This window comes from Mchenga conophoros, linkage group LG9, assembly GCF_057382185.1.
Source record: "Mchenga conophoros isolate Kocher_MC1m ecotype Shallow Benthic linkage group LG9, M_conophoros_male_GT1.1, whole genome shotgun sequence".
NCBI lineage: Eukaryota > Metazoa > Chordata > Actinopteri > Cichliformes > Cichlidae > Mchenga > Mchenga conophoros.
The window spans coordinates 27978525-27991655 of record NC_140534.1 but is presented as its reverse complement, the minus strand read 5'-3'; the positions used below and the strand labels follow the sequence as shown (position 1 = coordinate 27991655).

The following is a 13131-nucleotide window of genomic DNA, read 5'->3' as shown; positions in this document are numbered from 1 at the left end:
CCCAGCAGAGGTACACACACACACACACACACACACACACACACACACACACACACGCATTCAAAAGGAAGACAGACAGAAAGAAGAAGAAGATGAGGGGGAGAGGTGATCGATGCAAATCTTGTCACCTCCTTTGACTACCATCACCTCTTTCCCTCCTTCTCCTCCTCTTCTTCGCTGCCTCTCCTGCTCCCACTCCTCCTTCTCCCTCCTGTCTCACACACCAGGACCAAGGGCAGCGGATCTAACTCAATACACCATGCAGCAAAAATCAATGACAGACAGAAAGAGACAGAGCTAGGCGACTGAGGGGATGAAATAAGGCGAGGGGCGGCGTAATTTTTTTTTTCGGCGGCTTTGTTGCGCTTTTAAATCCTGTCCACTCCTACTACCCTAACCCTAAACACACACACACACACACACACACACACACACACACACACACACACACACACACACACACACACACACACACACTCAGAAAATGCTAAATGCAGCACATATACACATGCCTGCTGTTTTTTCTGGAGTGTTGCTAATATTACAACAAAAAAATTACACCTTTGAAGACATCACCTCATACAAAAGAAGCTTTTACAAGCTGATACTTAGAGCCTAAACACACACATATATATCATATCCCAAACCCCACTGAATCCACCACAAATGGACTCACACTTTGGCGTTGTATTTTCAACAACCTGCTCAGACACAGAGAGTTTAATATTCATCTAATGGCAAGTCGGGACACACGAATAACTCCCAAGGCTTTGGACAAAACTGCATGCATAAACAGCCCAAAACAGACACAGACACATACATATGCACACACAGCAGTCATTTGCAAATGCAATTGGCTCCGGCACGTTCCCCTGCATCACACGCTCCTGATTGTTTTGGTTTTTTTGTCCTTCAAATCACAAACATGCATTGATTCCTTTAAAACCCTGACTTTTTTGTTTGGGAGAAAAGCAGAAAGAAATCATTTATTTTACTGTAGAAATTGGGTCTTTTTATGTAAATGTGAAATCTGCTGGAGAAAAATGGACACGTGCCAATTTTCATCACCACTGCCTTGTTGTATCTCTATTACCAACAGTTCATATCAACAATCGTAACATTTATTTTATAACTTTTCTCCACCTTTTCATTAACTGCCCTGCACTTTTCCCCTTCATCACCATATTAAACATGCAGAAAAATGCAAATGGAAACAGGGATGTTTCAGTAAGAAAGGATTGGACAGTATGATGTTTAAAAAAGCAGCAAAACAAAAATCAGAAAAAGACTCAAAACACACCCATCCTTAAGGCACTGTCACCATCAAAGTCCACCTTTCCCTCTCGTTCATTCACTTTTCCCCATCTGTCTCCTTCAGAGTCAGTATTCCTACAGCCCTCTTCCTCACTTAATTTTCTTTTCTTCTTTCATAAATTCCCTCCCGTTTACCCCCCCATCAATTTTCCTCTTCCTTCAGTCTCCTCCAGCCAGCCAATTCATAGCTTCTCTCATATCTCTCACCCTCATTCATTCCACTGACCTAATCTCCCCTGCCTCTGCCTCTGCCCAGGGTGTGTATGTGAACGTGTCTGCGTGGAAACACTAACCTGCCCTTCTGGCACGCTGAGCAGAGCCACGCTTTGTCCCTCTTGCTGTAGGTGCAGCAGGTCTTGCAGACGTTGTACTGGCAGTCCGGGCACTGGCGCTTGGGGTTGAGCAGGAAGGTGAAGGGCGCGCAGCAGCGGATGCAGCAGTGCTCGTTGAAGCGGTGCTGCTTGGAGAGGATGGAGCATCTGCTGCCTTCCTCCGCCAGCTCCTGCTTCATCTCGCTGAAACCGGGAGAGCGAGAGGGAGAGAAAGCGAAAGAGAGAGAAAGAGAGAGAGAGAGATAGGATGAGGGGAGGGAGGGAGAGAGAGAGAGAGAGGGGGGATGTGAGCGCCTGGTTGAGAGGTAGGACGTGAAAACGGCGGAGGACGCCGCGATGCAGAGTGAATGAAAAAACTGTGGCAAATGAAAAATTGGGCGGTGGGGGGTGAACAAGGGAAGGGCAGAAGGGGTCAAGGGTTTGGTGAAAACACTCTGCTGCTCCATGTTTCTGCCTCAAACGCCTTCTCTTTCCCTTACGCCGATTTTGTGGAATTAACGTGATGGCTGACATTTCAATTTGCGAGGACCTGTCATGCCTTTTTTTTTTTGCACTTCAGTCGGAACTCCGCTGAGGACAGCATGTCATGCGCATCCAAAGCATCAGATGAAACTGAATTGTAGTTTGTTAATCAAGATATTATGAGGTTTGGAATAATTACAATAAACTGGCTTAAATCGCAGTTAAGTTGAAGGTCAATACATACAAATTAGCCTGACTGGGAAAAAAGGAGCATAAATAGAAAGCCTCTGATGAGTTACTCAAACTAAGGTTTAAAATCACATAAGTGATGAACAAAGACTCGCTGATCACATCAGAGAACTGTTTCCACTGATCAGCAATTAGGAATTAGGCTAAAAAGTTGAACAAAACCAACTGAAAAAAACAAACAATAATCCACAGTCTCAGCTGACTCTGACAATCCTACAGCTTCCAAAAATTAAGTGAGACTAAATTTATATCCTTCACCTGTAGCTGGGTATTAAGCTTATGAGAGAGACAGTATAATACGGACTGTTAATCAGTGTTTTAACCAGCAAAGCATCTTTCCTATCCGAAGCCTCAAGTGTTCACATTAACTATGCACATGGGTTTACCTCTGCAGGATTTGTGCTTACTGGGCAAAATGCAAAATCAGCAGAGGCTACAATAAATTATGTAATGGTTCGCATTTGTATCATAAACACATCCTCATCATCATCATCATCATCATTCGATGTTGCACTTGTGTCAGCTATATTTAAAATGACCCTCAGTGAGAAGGAGAGCTCGAGTAAGAACACATTTATCCATGTTTACATCATCAGCCATCACTTGTCATTAGGCACGAGCGGCAGCTGAGATGCAGAGATCGAGATGTTGCTGCTGGCGAGGTGTGAAAGTGAGTTCAGCTTGAATGGGCAGCGGGTAAATTATTTAAAGCCTCTACCCTACCCTCAACCAGGTCACGGCCTACTGAGCTTACGCTGATCTCACAGATGCACACATGTGCATGGCAGATGGGGCTTATATGTGCATACCACAGGCGTTAGAAGTATTCTTTACACCACAGAGTCAATCCTAACCAAACCACTAAGTCATACATGAAAAATTAAGTAGGGAGCAAAAAGTGTGGTGAATGCAGCATATTGCAAATTTCCTGTGTGTATTTTGTTGTGTCGAACCAGCGGGGACCCTGCACTCTCCTGCTTCCCTAAGTTATTAACGCTGCTCCTCGAGCAGATCTCCTCTGCCGCCTCGCTGATTGCTTTTCCTATGCATCATTAGACGTAGCATAATAACAAGACGAACCAACCATTTCATATACAGCACCATGTGAGAAAGAGGTAGGTTTGGGGTGACGAGCGTGGGCGTTGCATATGGACACGGACGTAAACAATTATATACAAAAAACGTATTCAAAAGAAGGCTTTCATAGTTTTGCAGCTGGCAAATATTGGTTGCACTCAAATTAAATGATAAATGAAAATATTCAAAACACATTTATGTGCGCAAAGAAAAGCAAGGGAAATATATGCAGAGAACATTAATATCTCAATAAGCTAAAGAGGCAATTGCCTGGAAATCATTTCCCTCAATCCTGATTATGATCAGGATCCATTTTGCCTTTCTGCTTTCGTGTTATGGGTTTAATGAGCAGCCCAGTTAGACTGCAGCTAGCTATAGCCATTTAATTAAATGATCGGGCAAATGTACACATATCCAAAGACAAAGAGTGCTCATCATGCCTGCTATCGCTTCACATTACCTCATTTCCCTGTTAATGAGACATGAAAACCTGTGCTCAGTGCAGAGTAATCGGTGTAGATACATGTGGGTCATCCAGGTATTAGCAAGGCACAATTGGCCTCAGTGAGAAATAACACAAGGCGCTCTCTATTCACAAAGCAGTGTTTTGAGTTACTGATTTTTAACAGGTGTTTGGCATACAGCTTATAATATAATAATAATGTGCTGGAAATATTATAGCATTACATTTTAAAGAATGCTCCAAAATTCCTGCTAACGGTTGATAGCTCAGGCATGCTAGAGTAAAAAAATAGAACTGCAAGCTCCTTGTGAAAGAAAAGAGGAACATCTGCCATTGCCTTGTGCTTGCATTTAATTACCAGCTCATTTTTGATCACAGGGTGGTTGGCAACCCGTCTCCAAACAGTCATGGTCCACCTCAGAGGATCACTCTCAGACAGACTGGCGAAAGTTTGCAAATAACCGCCATCTACTATATAAACACATGACACAACATGTTGCAGTCAGTCTTAGTCAGTCTGCAGCACTGAGAGCAACTTGTCTGAAACGAGTCTCTTTCAAATAGGACACTCTGGCTGCAGACCGGTTTATTAGTATTTGTTATTCGGTATATATGCCTATATAAAAGATTATCCTATATAAAGGATTTCTGTTTCAGATCTTTGGGTTTCTGACTGAACTCTGAATGTATGGAGTTAATGTGAAGGACGATGATAACAAATTTGCAATTTTCACAGGTTTATCATAATTAATTGCCATATTATCACAAACAGATTGCATATAATGGTCAACTGGACCCCATTCAGTCAAACTCATAGCAAACTGACCTCATCTTAACAGTGTTTCAATGCACCAACGTCGCGTGGAAGCTGACTACTGACTACGACTGAACGGAGACCTGATCCCAGTCTTCAAAGGAACCATTTCAAAGGCAACAAGGTCGCAGGTTCATTGCACAGTAATTTTGCTTGTTTTGAATCACTGTTTTTCCTACTGTACTAAGTTTACTAAGCTACAACACAAATATTTTGTTTAAATTTCTGCTTCATCTTTTTGGTCCAATGTCGTTGTCTTCTTCCAGTTGCTCCCTTTAAAAAAAACAACACACAAATGTGCAAAATAGTTAATAACTGGACTTTGTGGTAACACTGACATTTTCTTTTAACCCAACTCAGAGTACATTGCTTTTATACATCTTCTCTTGCGCTATGCAAAGAGATTTATCTCCTATATCGCAGTCTGAGACATTCTTGTTGATCTTTAATTGATTCACACAGAGATCTTTGGTTTAATAAGAGTGTTGTGCTTACAAAAAGCTCCATAAATAATTCAATAATGAGGGTGAACTGTTTAAAATTCACTCTTTTATCTTTAAAGGAGGATAAAATACTACATTTTTATTTATTAAATAAGGTCAGTCACTCATTAAAATTAATCGTATTTTGTCAATCAATATGTGTATTGCACTACTATAACAGAATGGGCTGAGAATGTTTGGGAAATGACAGTAACCATTAAATGAATTTAAAAACAATATTTATATAGTTACAGAGTCAAACTGTTGATTAACCGTCACATTTATCAATTTTACTTCATCTCGGCTCAGTTTATTTTAGAATAGAATAGAATAGAATTCAACTTTATTGTCATTGCACATGCACAGGTACAGGGCAACGAAATGCAGTTTGCATCCATCCAGAAGTGCTTAGTGATATAGATATATTACAATATATATTAGCAATAATATAGATATGTGAGTATATTACAGAAATGGGTCTATTATGGTATGTTATAATGCACACGGTATGAAGTATGTTGTGAATATTCTATAACTATAAGTATGTACAGGCTGTAGTGAGTACAAGCTATGTACAGGCTATGGACAGGATATAAATATGAAAAACTATACAGAATATGAAATAAATAACTTTACAGAAATCTGAGATATACAGCTATACAGAAATGGGAACTATGCAAGTTGTAAACAGTTGTAGGGTTAAAAATTATCGTATGTACAGAATGATTGTTTACACAGGGCTATACAGTAGTGCAGTTAAGGTAAGTGAGGGTGTGGATAATTTCTATAGAGGCTATATAAAGTGCTAGTGGTTGTGAGTGGTGGTTCACTCCATGTTATTATTGTGTGTTTGAGGGTACAGTTGTCCATTGTGTGTGTGTGTGTATGTTCAGTCCATGAGTTAACGTGGGTCAGATGTCAGGAGGCAGAGTTCAGGAGTCTGACAGCTGTGGGGACGAAGCTGTTCCGGTACCTGGTGGTCTTAGTCCGGAGGCTCCTGTAGCGCCTCCCAGAGGGCAGGAGGGTGAAGAGTCCATGTGATGGGTGACTGGGGTCTCTGATGATTTTCCCAGCCCTTTTCAGACACCGCTTCCTGTAGATGTCTTTTATGGCAGGAAGTGGTGCTCCGGCGATGCGCTGGGCAGTTTTCACGACCCTCTGCAACGCCTTCCGGTCCGAGGCAGAGCAGTTCCCGTACCAGACTGTTATACAGTTGGTCAGGATGCTCTCGATGGTGCAGCGATAGAAGTTCACCAGGATGTCTGAGGACAGGTGGTTCTTCCTCAGAGTCCTCAAGAAGAAGAGGCGCTGGTGAGCCTTCTTGACCAGCTTGGAGCAGTTGGTCGTCCAGGTGAGATCCTCGGAGATGTGGACTCCCAGGAACTTGAAGCTGCTCACACGCTCCACAGCCGTCCCCTTAATGTGGATGGGTGGATGTGGGTCAGCATTCCTCCTGTAGTCCACGATGAGCTCCTTGGTCTTCTCGGTGTTAAGACTGCCAGGTAGAGCAGGTTAACCACTAGCACTGTATTCACACCATCTCTGGGTTTCCTCGCTGCATTTGAAATGCGTATAATATAATTAATTACTGAAGCCTTCCTTAATGTCAACATGATTAACTGTAGCAGCTCTGCAAAGTTCTACAGGTGCTGAAAGTTTAAGGATGCCAAACTGTTAAATTAAAAACGATTGATTATGCAAATAAGTCGCTGCAGTGCACATGTTGACGGTGCCATGGGTTTAAGAGGGGGGAGAGAGCACACCTGCTGAATACTAATTTGTTTTGTAATCCAATACAGAAGAGTTGGGATGATATGTGGACCTAATGATGTTCAGGCTATTTCTGAAAATCTGTCACTCCCAGCAAATATTGTTTGTGCTGAAGATCTATTAACTCGAGTCTTTTTCATCTCTTTCTCCTTTTCCATCAAGTCTGCCCTGCATCCCCTTCTCACTCACACTCCTAGTGTCTGTCAGCCATCCATTAACATAGTAATTTTCCCTCCGTTTCCACCTCTCCGTAATGTCCATTCCTCTCTCTCTCTTTCTGTCAGATGACACAGTCTCCCAGATGACAAACAGGCTGGCTTAGGCTTAAGTTTCTGGGTGATGTTGAATCATGTTATGATCAGATTTGTAATCTAGATAATGGCATTTTGCAGTCTGGCTGGAAAACAAAAACAATTGCGGTTTCTTTCTAAATGATGTATCGCCCTCTCAGCAGCTGTTCTCTTGCTCAGTGCAGAGCTCAAGAGTTATAGCTCTCAAAACAGTTGCACTGATGACCTAAGCCTGGCATCACAAATGCCCAAATGTGAATTACTCTGAAACCAGCTTTGATTTCCAAGGGGCATCGTCAGCAGGTAGCAGCCAAAATAGCTCTGGATGCAATTAAAGAGACCAAGAACCAGCACAAGGCTGAGTGGACATCCAGGAAGGTTTTGTCCAGGGCAGATAAAATACCAGTTTTCAAACTGGCCAGGAATCCAAGGGCTAATGACTAGCACACAAGTGAAAGTCACTGTGATTAATAAGGTGGATTAGCTGTGAAGAATCACTGTAAAGAATCACTACTGTCCATCCATCCTCTTCCGCTTACCTTTTTAGGGTCGCAGAGTGGGGGGGGGAGCTGGAGCTTATCCCAGCTGTAGGGTGAGAGGCAGACAACAATTCGCACTCACATTCAGACATATGGGCAATTTAGTGTTACCAATTAACCTATCCCCACTAACTGCATGTCTTTGGACGCACAATCTGATATCCTCGTGTTCATCTGATGATGTGGGAACAACACCAACACGAGGATATCAGATCGGCTGTGGGAGGAAGCCAGAATACCCGGAGTGAACCTACGCAAATATCTATCTATCCATCGATATATATCATATATCTATATCTCATCAATCTATTCGAGTCGAATCACTTTCATTAGATACAGATATGGAAACACGTCTGTCAGCGTCAGCAACTATGTTATAACTATAGTCATGTGAAAAAGTCAGGTTTGGTAGGACTCTATGCAGCCCTCTGAAAAACTGAGTCCACCTTTATTGCTTCTATAGGAATTAAGAGGGTAAGTAGCAGCAAAGTCCTGCTAATCAAATGACCTGGATTATGATCAAGTGTGACCACCTCTTTAAAAGCTTAGCCAAAACTGGGTCATGCAGCAAGACAAGGATCTCAAGCACAGCAGCAAATCTACAACAGAATGGCTGAAAAAAAAAAAAGAAAAAGAATCAATGCATTGCAATGGTCCAGTCCAAAGTCCTGACCTCAACACCGAAGCAACAAAATTCCTCTCCAACGATGTGAGAGATTAATGAATTCATAGAGAAAAGTATAAATTCAAGTTATTGCTGCTGAACGATGGGTCAGTGTAGTTAGATTTTCTATAGATAGCATGGAGTCCTGTGTAAAGCTTCTGTTTCACATGACTGCATGCTGAACAGGCACACAATTAGCTAAATCCAAAGGTAATGAGTAAGTAGCATCAGAATAACTATCATGACAGTAAAACATATTACTAAGAACTTAAAAATCCCTCTTCATTCTAAACTTAAGGTTGCTGCATTTCTATACGAAGGCCAGGGAGACTCACCATCTCTGAATAAGGAATGGGATTTCATTTCTGAGCAAATATGGAGGGACTAGTGAAATCTGAAATGGCATAAATCGAAGCCTGCTTAAAGACCATGCAGGGTGTTTTTAAAGTTAATTCATCACTATAGAGATGCGCACTCAGCTAAAAACAAAATACAAGCACATAAGAGTACATAAATATTTGATATAACACACGGTAAAAAAAAAAAAACTGGCATGCGCAGTGTGATTTTGGATAAATGGCACAACTTTAATACAATAGGGAAAAATGTGGCGGTAGCATGTCATAGGAAGGTGGGGGTCACATGTAGTGATACTGTTAAGTTCATGTTGGTATTGCTGAGCAAAGCGCCGCAGAGAAAATGAGCGTAAAATATACCACAGAGACTTTTATCAAATGTTTGATCTGCCTGCTGCAGCAGAAACCTGCAAAACCAGTATCTGCACTTCACCAGAATCCCAGTGACTCACACAGCCTGGGAGCAGAGGGATGTGAGCAAAGACTGGGGTGACAGGATAGTATTAGTGTAGCGAAACTGTGTGTGTGCGTGTGTGTCTGTATTTATTGATCAGAGTATTTTCAAGTGTACAGCAGCTAAACGCTTTGATAACTGAACTCGAGACTTTTCTGAGCACTTAAGCTGCCTTCACTTCAAAGTGGAAAATACAAAATGTGAAGAAGTACTTTGACTTGTGTTTGGATGTTTACAAAACTCACACAGTGGGACCTGTGTCCCTTCTGTGGTCAAAAAGAAACGCTTCTCACTGCAAATCATAGAGTGTTCGACTGAACAATTGATTAAATTTAGCGGAAGGTGAAAATGAGGGCAAGGTTTAAGAATTGATGGTTTAGGTCAGTCTTCAGGAAATGAATGTAATCAATGTGATGTCCTTTCAACTAATGAAAGTGCGACTGGCTGCCTGTATGGACTCAGGCTTGAGTCAGGATCTCAGCTTGACATCCCCTCCTGATGTTATTCAGCCTGAAGTGACTTATCTACACACTAAATTCTTGCGCATGCACACACATTTCTGACTTTGAGCATGAACACCTGAAGCAAATTTTGGCTCGAATGAAGAGAAAAAAAAAAACTTTCCTTTGGACCCCGGCAGGATAAAGCTGATTTACACAGTTCATCTAACTTCAATGCCGGTTCCAAGAAACAGCAGCGAGTACCATAATCTCAACTCTTATTCTCCTCTGCAATGCAGTAGCAGACTGGCACATGGGTAATACAAATCAAGGTAGAGGAGTTGTGACATTCAGCTGTTGGGTTGCTGGCAAGCTGCTGATTGATGTGCAGGTGTGAAGAGGCTGGTGAGCTGAGATGAAATCATATAGCTTGCAGGCAGATGGCAGGGATCCCTATCATGTGCAAGTTAAAATATTAAAGTGTCAAATGAATAATCCACTGAAAAAAAAAAAAAACACATGCAGCCCTAGAACTTCAGGCTACAGAAGATGGAGTAAGCTCCAAAGTCTAACTGTTATTGAATAAAAATCAGAGTTACAAACCCTTTCACAATGTACCAAAACTCAGTACATTAGTCCATATCAGAGTACAAATGTTAACCTCATAGTGGCACTACACGAACCATCCAGTAACTAACAGTGTTGGGAAGGTTACTTTTAAAATGTATTCTGTATAAGGAGGACACTGGACTCAGCACATTCGGGTGAAGTTTCCCAACTTTACTTCGTTACCGGAAGATCCCCCCTACACAGCCTTATGGGTACAGTAGTCTTCCGCTACACCTCCTCCTTTTAGCTAAAGACATACTTCGTAACGACTCAAACAGTTCACAAGAACAGAAATGCGGAGCATCATCAAACGTGAAGATTATACACATCCCTCATTTGTTCACTTACATTTGAACGGAACACAGTATTGTAAGAATCTCTAACAGCCTAACCCAGCTTTGAATAGGGCATGCATGGATAACTACAGATAATTACACATCCAATCTTTCAGGAGGTCTCACCTCTCGACCAGATCTGGTAACAGTCCCTGTTGGTCTAAGGTGGCTCCTATTTCTCCTCAGAAAACCCCTGTCTGTCTCTACCACATAAGATCTGGGGGTATTGGCAGGTCTAACTACTGCTCCAGTGGTTCCTTCAGTAGTAATCCACACTTTCTGTACTGACGATAGATCCAGAAGCGGTCTGACTCTATGTCTGCGGTTGTAGTGTTTTGCCTGCTCACGCCTCCCCTCCTCATCTTTAATGCAAAAAGCCTGTAAGTCGGGCCACTTTGGCACCCGCTTTGCCGCTGCTTGTGGCAATGGTCTCCCCATGAGCAACTGTACCGGTGAGAACCCATGTTCCAGTGGGGTGGCCCTGTACGCTAGCAGTGCTCTGTTGTAGTCACAATACTTTTTCCACAGGTACCACATTGATGGTACGAACAGTGCGCTCTGCCTCCCCGTTGGCTTGGGGACCTGGGGCTGCTCATTTCATGTGTGAACTGCTACTCTTTAGCAAAGTGTTTGAACTGTTCTGATGAAAATTGCGGCCTGTTGTCCGATATCACAGTTTTGGCAACTCCATGTCTTGCAAAGGCCTCTTTTATAGCATTAATAGTGACCTCTGCTGATGTGTGTCTCAGTTCAGCTATCTCAATGTACCTTGAGAAAAAAATCAATCAGCAGGAAATGTTTCTTTGACCACTCGAACAGATCCATGCCTACTTTTTTCCATGGGCGGTCGGGAACAGGCGTTGCCAGCATTGGTTCACGGCACTGTAACCTGTGTTTTTGACATGTTTCGCACCTGTCTACCATCTGACCTATTTGGGTAGAGATGCCCGGCCACCACACGGACTCTTTTGCTCTGGCCCTGCATTTTGAAACGCCCTGGTGGCCTTCATGCAAACGTGACAAAACCTCTGCTCTCATTTGAGGTGGTATGACAAATCTCTCCCCTTTCATAAGAAGACCATGAACCACATTGAAGTCCATTCTGTATTGCCAGTACCCCCTTAACTCTGGATCTAGTTTACCTTTTTCTGGCCAGCCTGTCACACATTGATTCACCACCCTTCTACACAGGTCATCCATTTCCTGCGCCAACTTAATCTCCTCCAGCCTTTTATCTGTGGCTGGGAGATGGGAGATTACACAGTCCACGAAAACCTCCACCTCTTTTTCCAGCTGAAGATCCCCAGCAGAGGGAGGCCCGCCAGCGGTGCTCGTGAGAGGGCATCAGCGGTGACGAGGTTCTTCCCTGGAACATGGACCATGGTGAAAGAAAAGCGCAGCAGCCTGAGGCGGAATCTCAAAATGCGTGGAGGTAGGTCGTCCAGACCTCTTGTGCTCAGGAGAGGGACCAGGGGTTTGTGATCCGTGATTAGAGTGAACTGTAATCCCATGAGGTAAGATGACAGTCTTTCACACGCCCACGTTACAGCGAGCGCCTCCTTTTCTATTTGCACATAGCATCTCTCCATGTCTGTGAGACCTCTTGAGATTTATGTGACTGGTCGCCAGGAGTTGTCAGACTGTTTCTGAGTGAGAACAGCTCCAATACCGTATGGCGATGCATCTGCAGCGACTCGTGTATCTGCTGGGTTGGACTACTGAGCGAGCACTTCTGGAAAGCTTAGTATCCATTTTAGTCTTTGAAACACTGTTTCCTGTGGCTCCGCCCATATCCACTCGTTTCTGTCTTTTAGCAATTCCTTTAACGGTATGGTGAGTGTGGCTAGTTGTGGCATGAACTTGGCAAGATAGTTGGCCATGCCCATGAGACGGCGCACATCTTCCACACTCTGAGGCTGTGGCAGCTGCTGGATTGCTGTTACCTTGTTGGGATCAGCCGCAATGCCGTTTGCTGACACTTTGTGTCCCACAAAGATTATTTGACTTTTAGCAAACTCATACTTCTCATTCAGAGTGAGACCTTCCTTCTGAAACTTTTGGAGCACACAGTGCAACCTCTGGTGGTGCTCCTGCCTGTCTCTGCCATATACAAGCACATCATCGGCGTGACAAATCACCCCTTCAAAATCTTCCAGCATCTGTGACATTCTCCTTTGGAAATGTTCCGGTGCCGATGCTATGCCAAAAGGAAGGCGGTTGAACTGAAACCTCCCAAAAGGCGTGATGAAGGTGGTGAGTGGCCTCGACTCTGGCGTGAGCGGAATTTGCCAGAATCCAGACCTGGCGTCGAGCTTCGTGAACACTTTAGCATCTTTCATCATTGCAGTGTTTGATCTACTGCTGGGAGGATGTGTTCAGGGGTGTGAGGTCCACACATATTCTGGGGGGCTTTTCTGCTGGTCTGGGGATCACTACCATGCCTGAACATCACTCTGTAGGCTCAGTGACTTTGGAGATAAC

At 43.3% G+C, this 13131-nt stretch overlaps 1 protein-coding gene across 3 annotated transcripts in view; it reads right to left on the bottom strand.

The window, feature by feature from the left end:
• myripb (myosin VIIA and Rab interacting protein b) overlaps positions 1–13131 on the bottom strand; it is a 129040-nt gene that overhangs the window by 57166 nt on the left and 58743 nt on the right. For all 3 annotated transcript variants that reach the window (XM_085287342.1, XM_085287344.1, XM_085287343.1), the window contains exon 3: positions 1608–1829. In XM_085287342.1, the coding sequence (XP_085143468.1) occupies positions 1608–1829 (222 nt within the window). The remainder of the gene's footprint in view (positions 1–1607; positions 1830–13131) is intronic.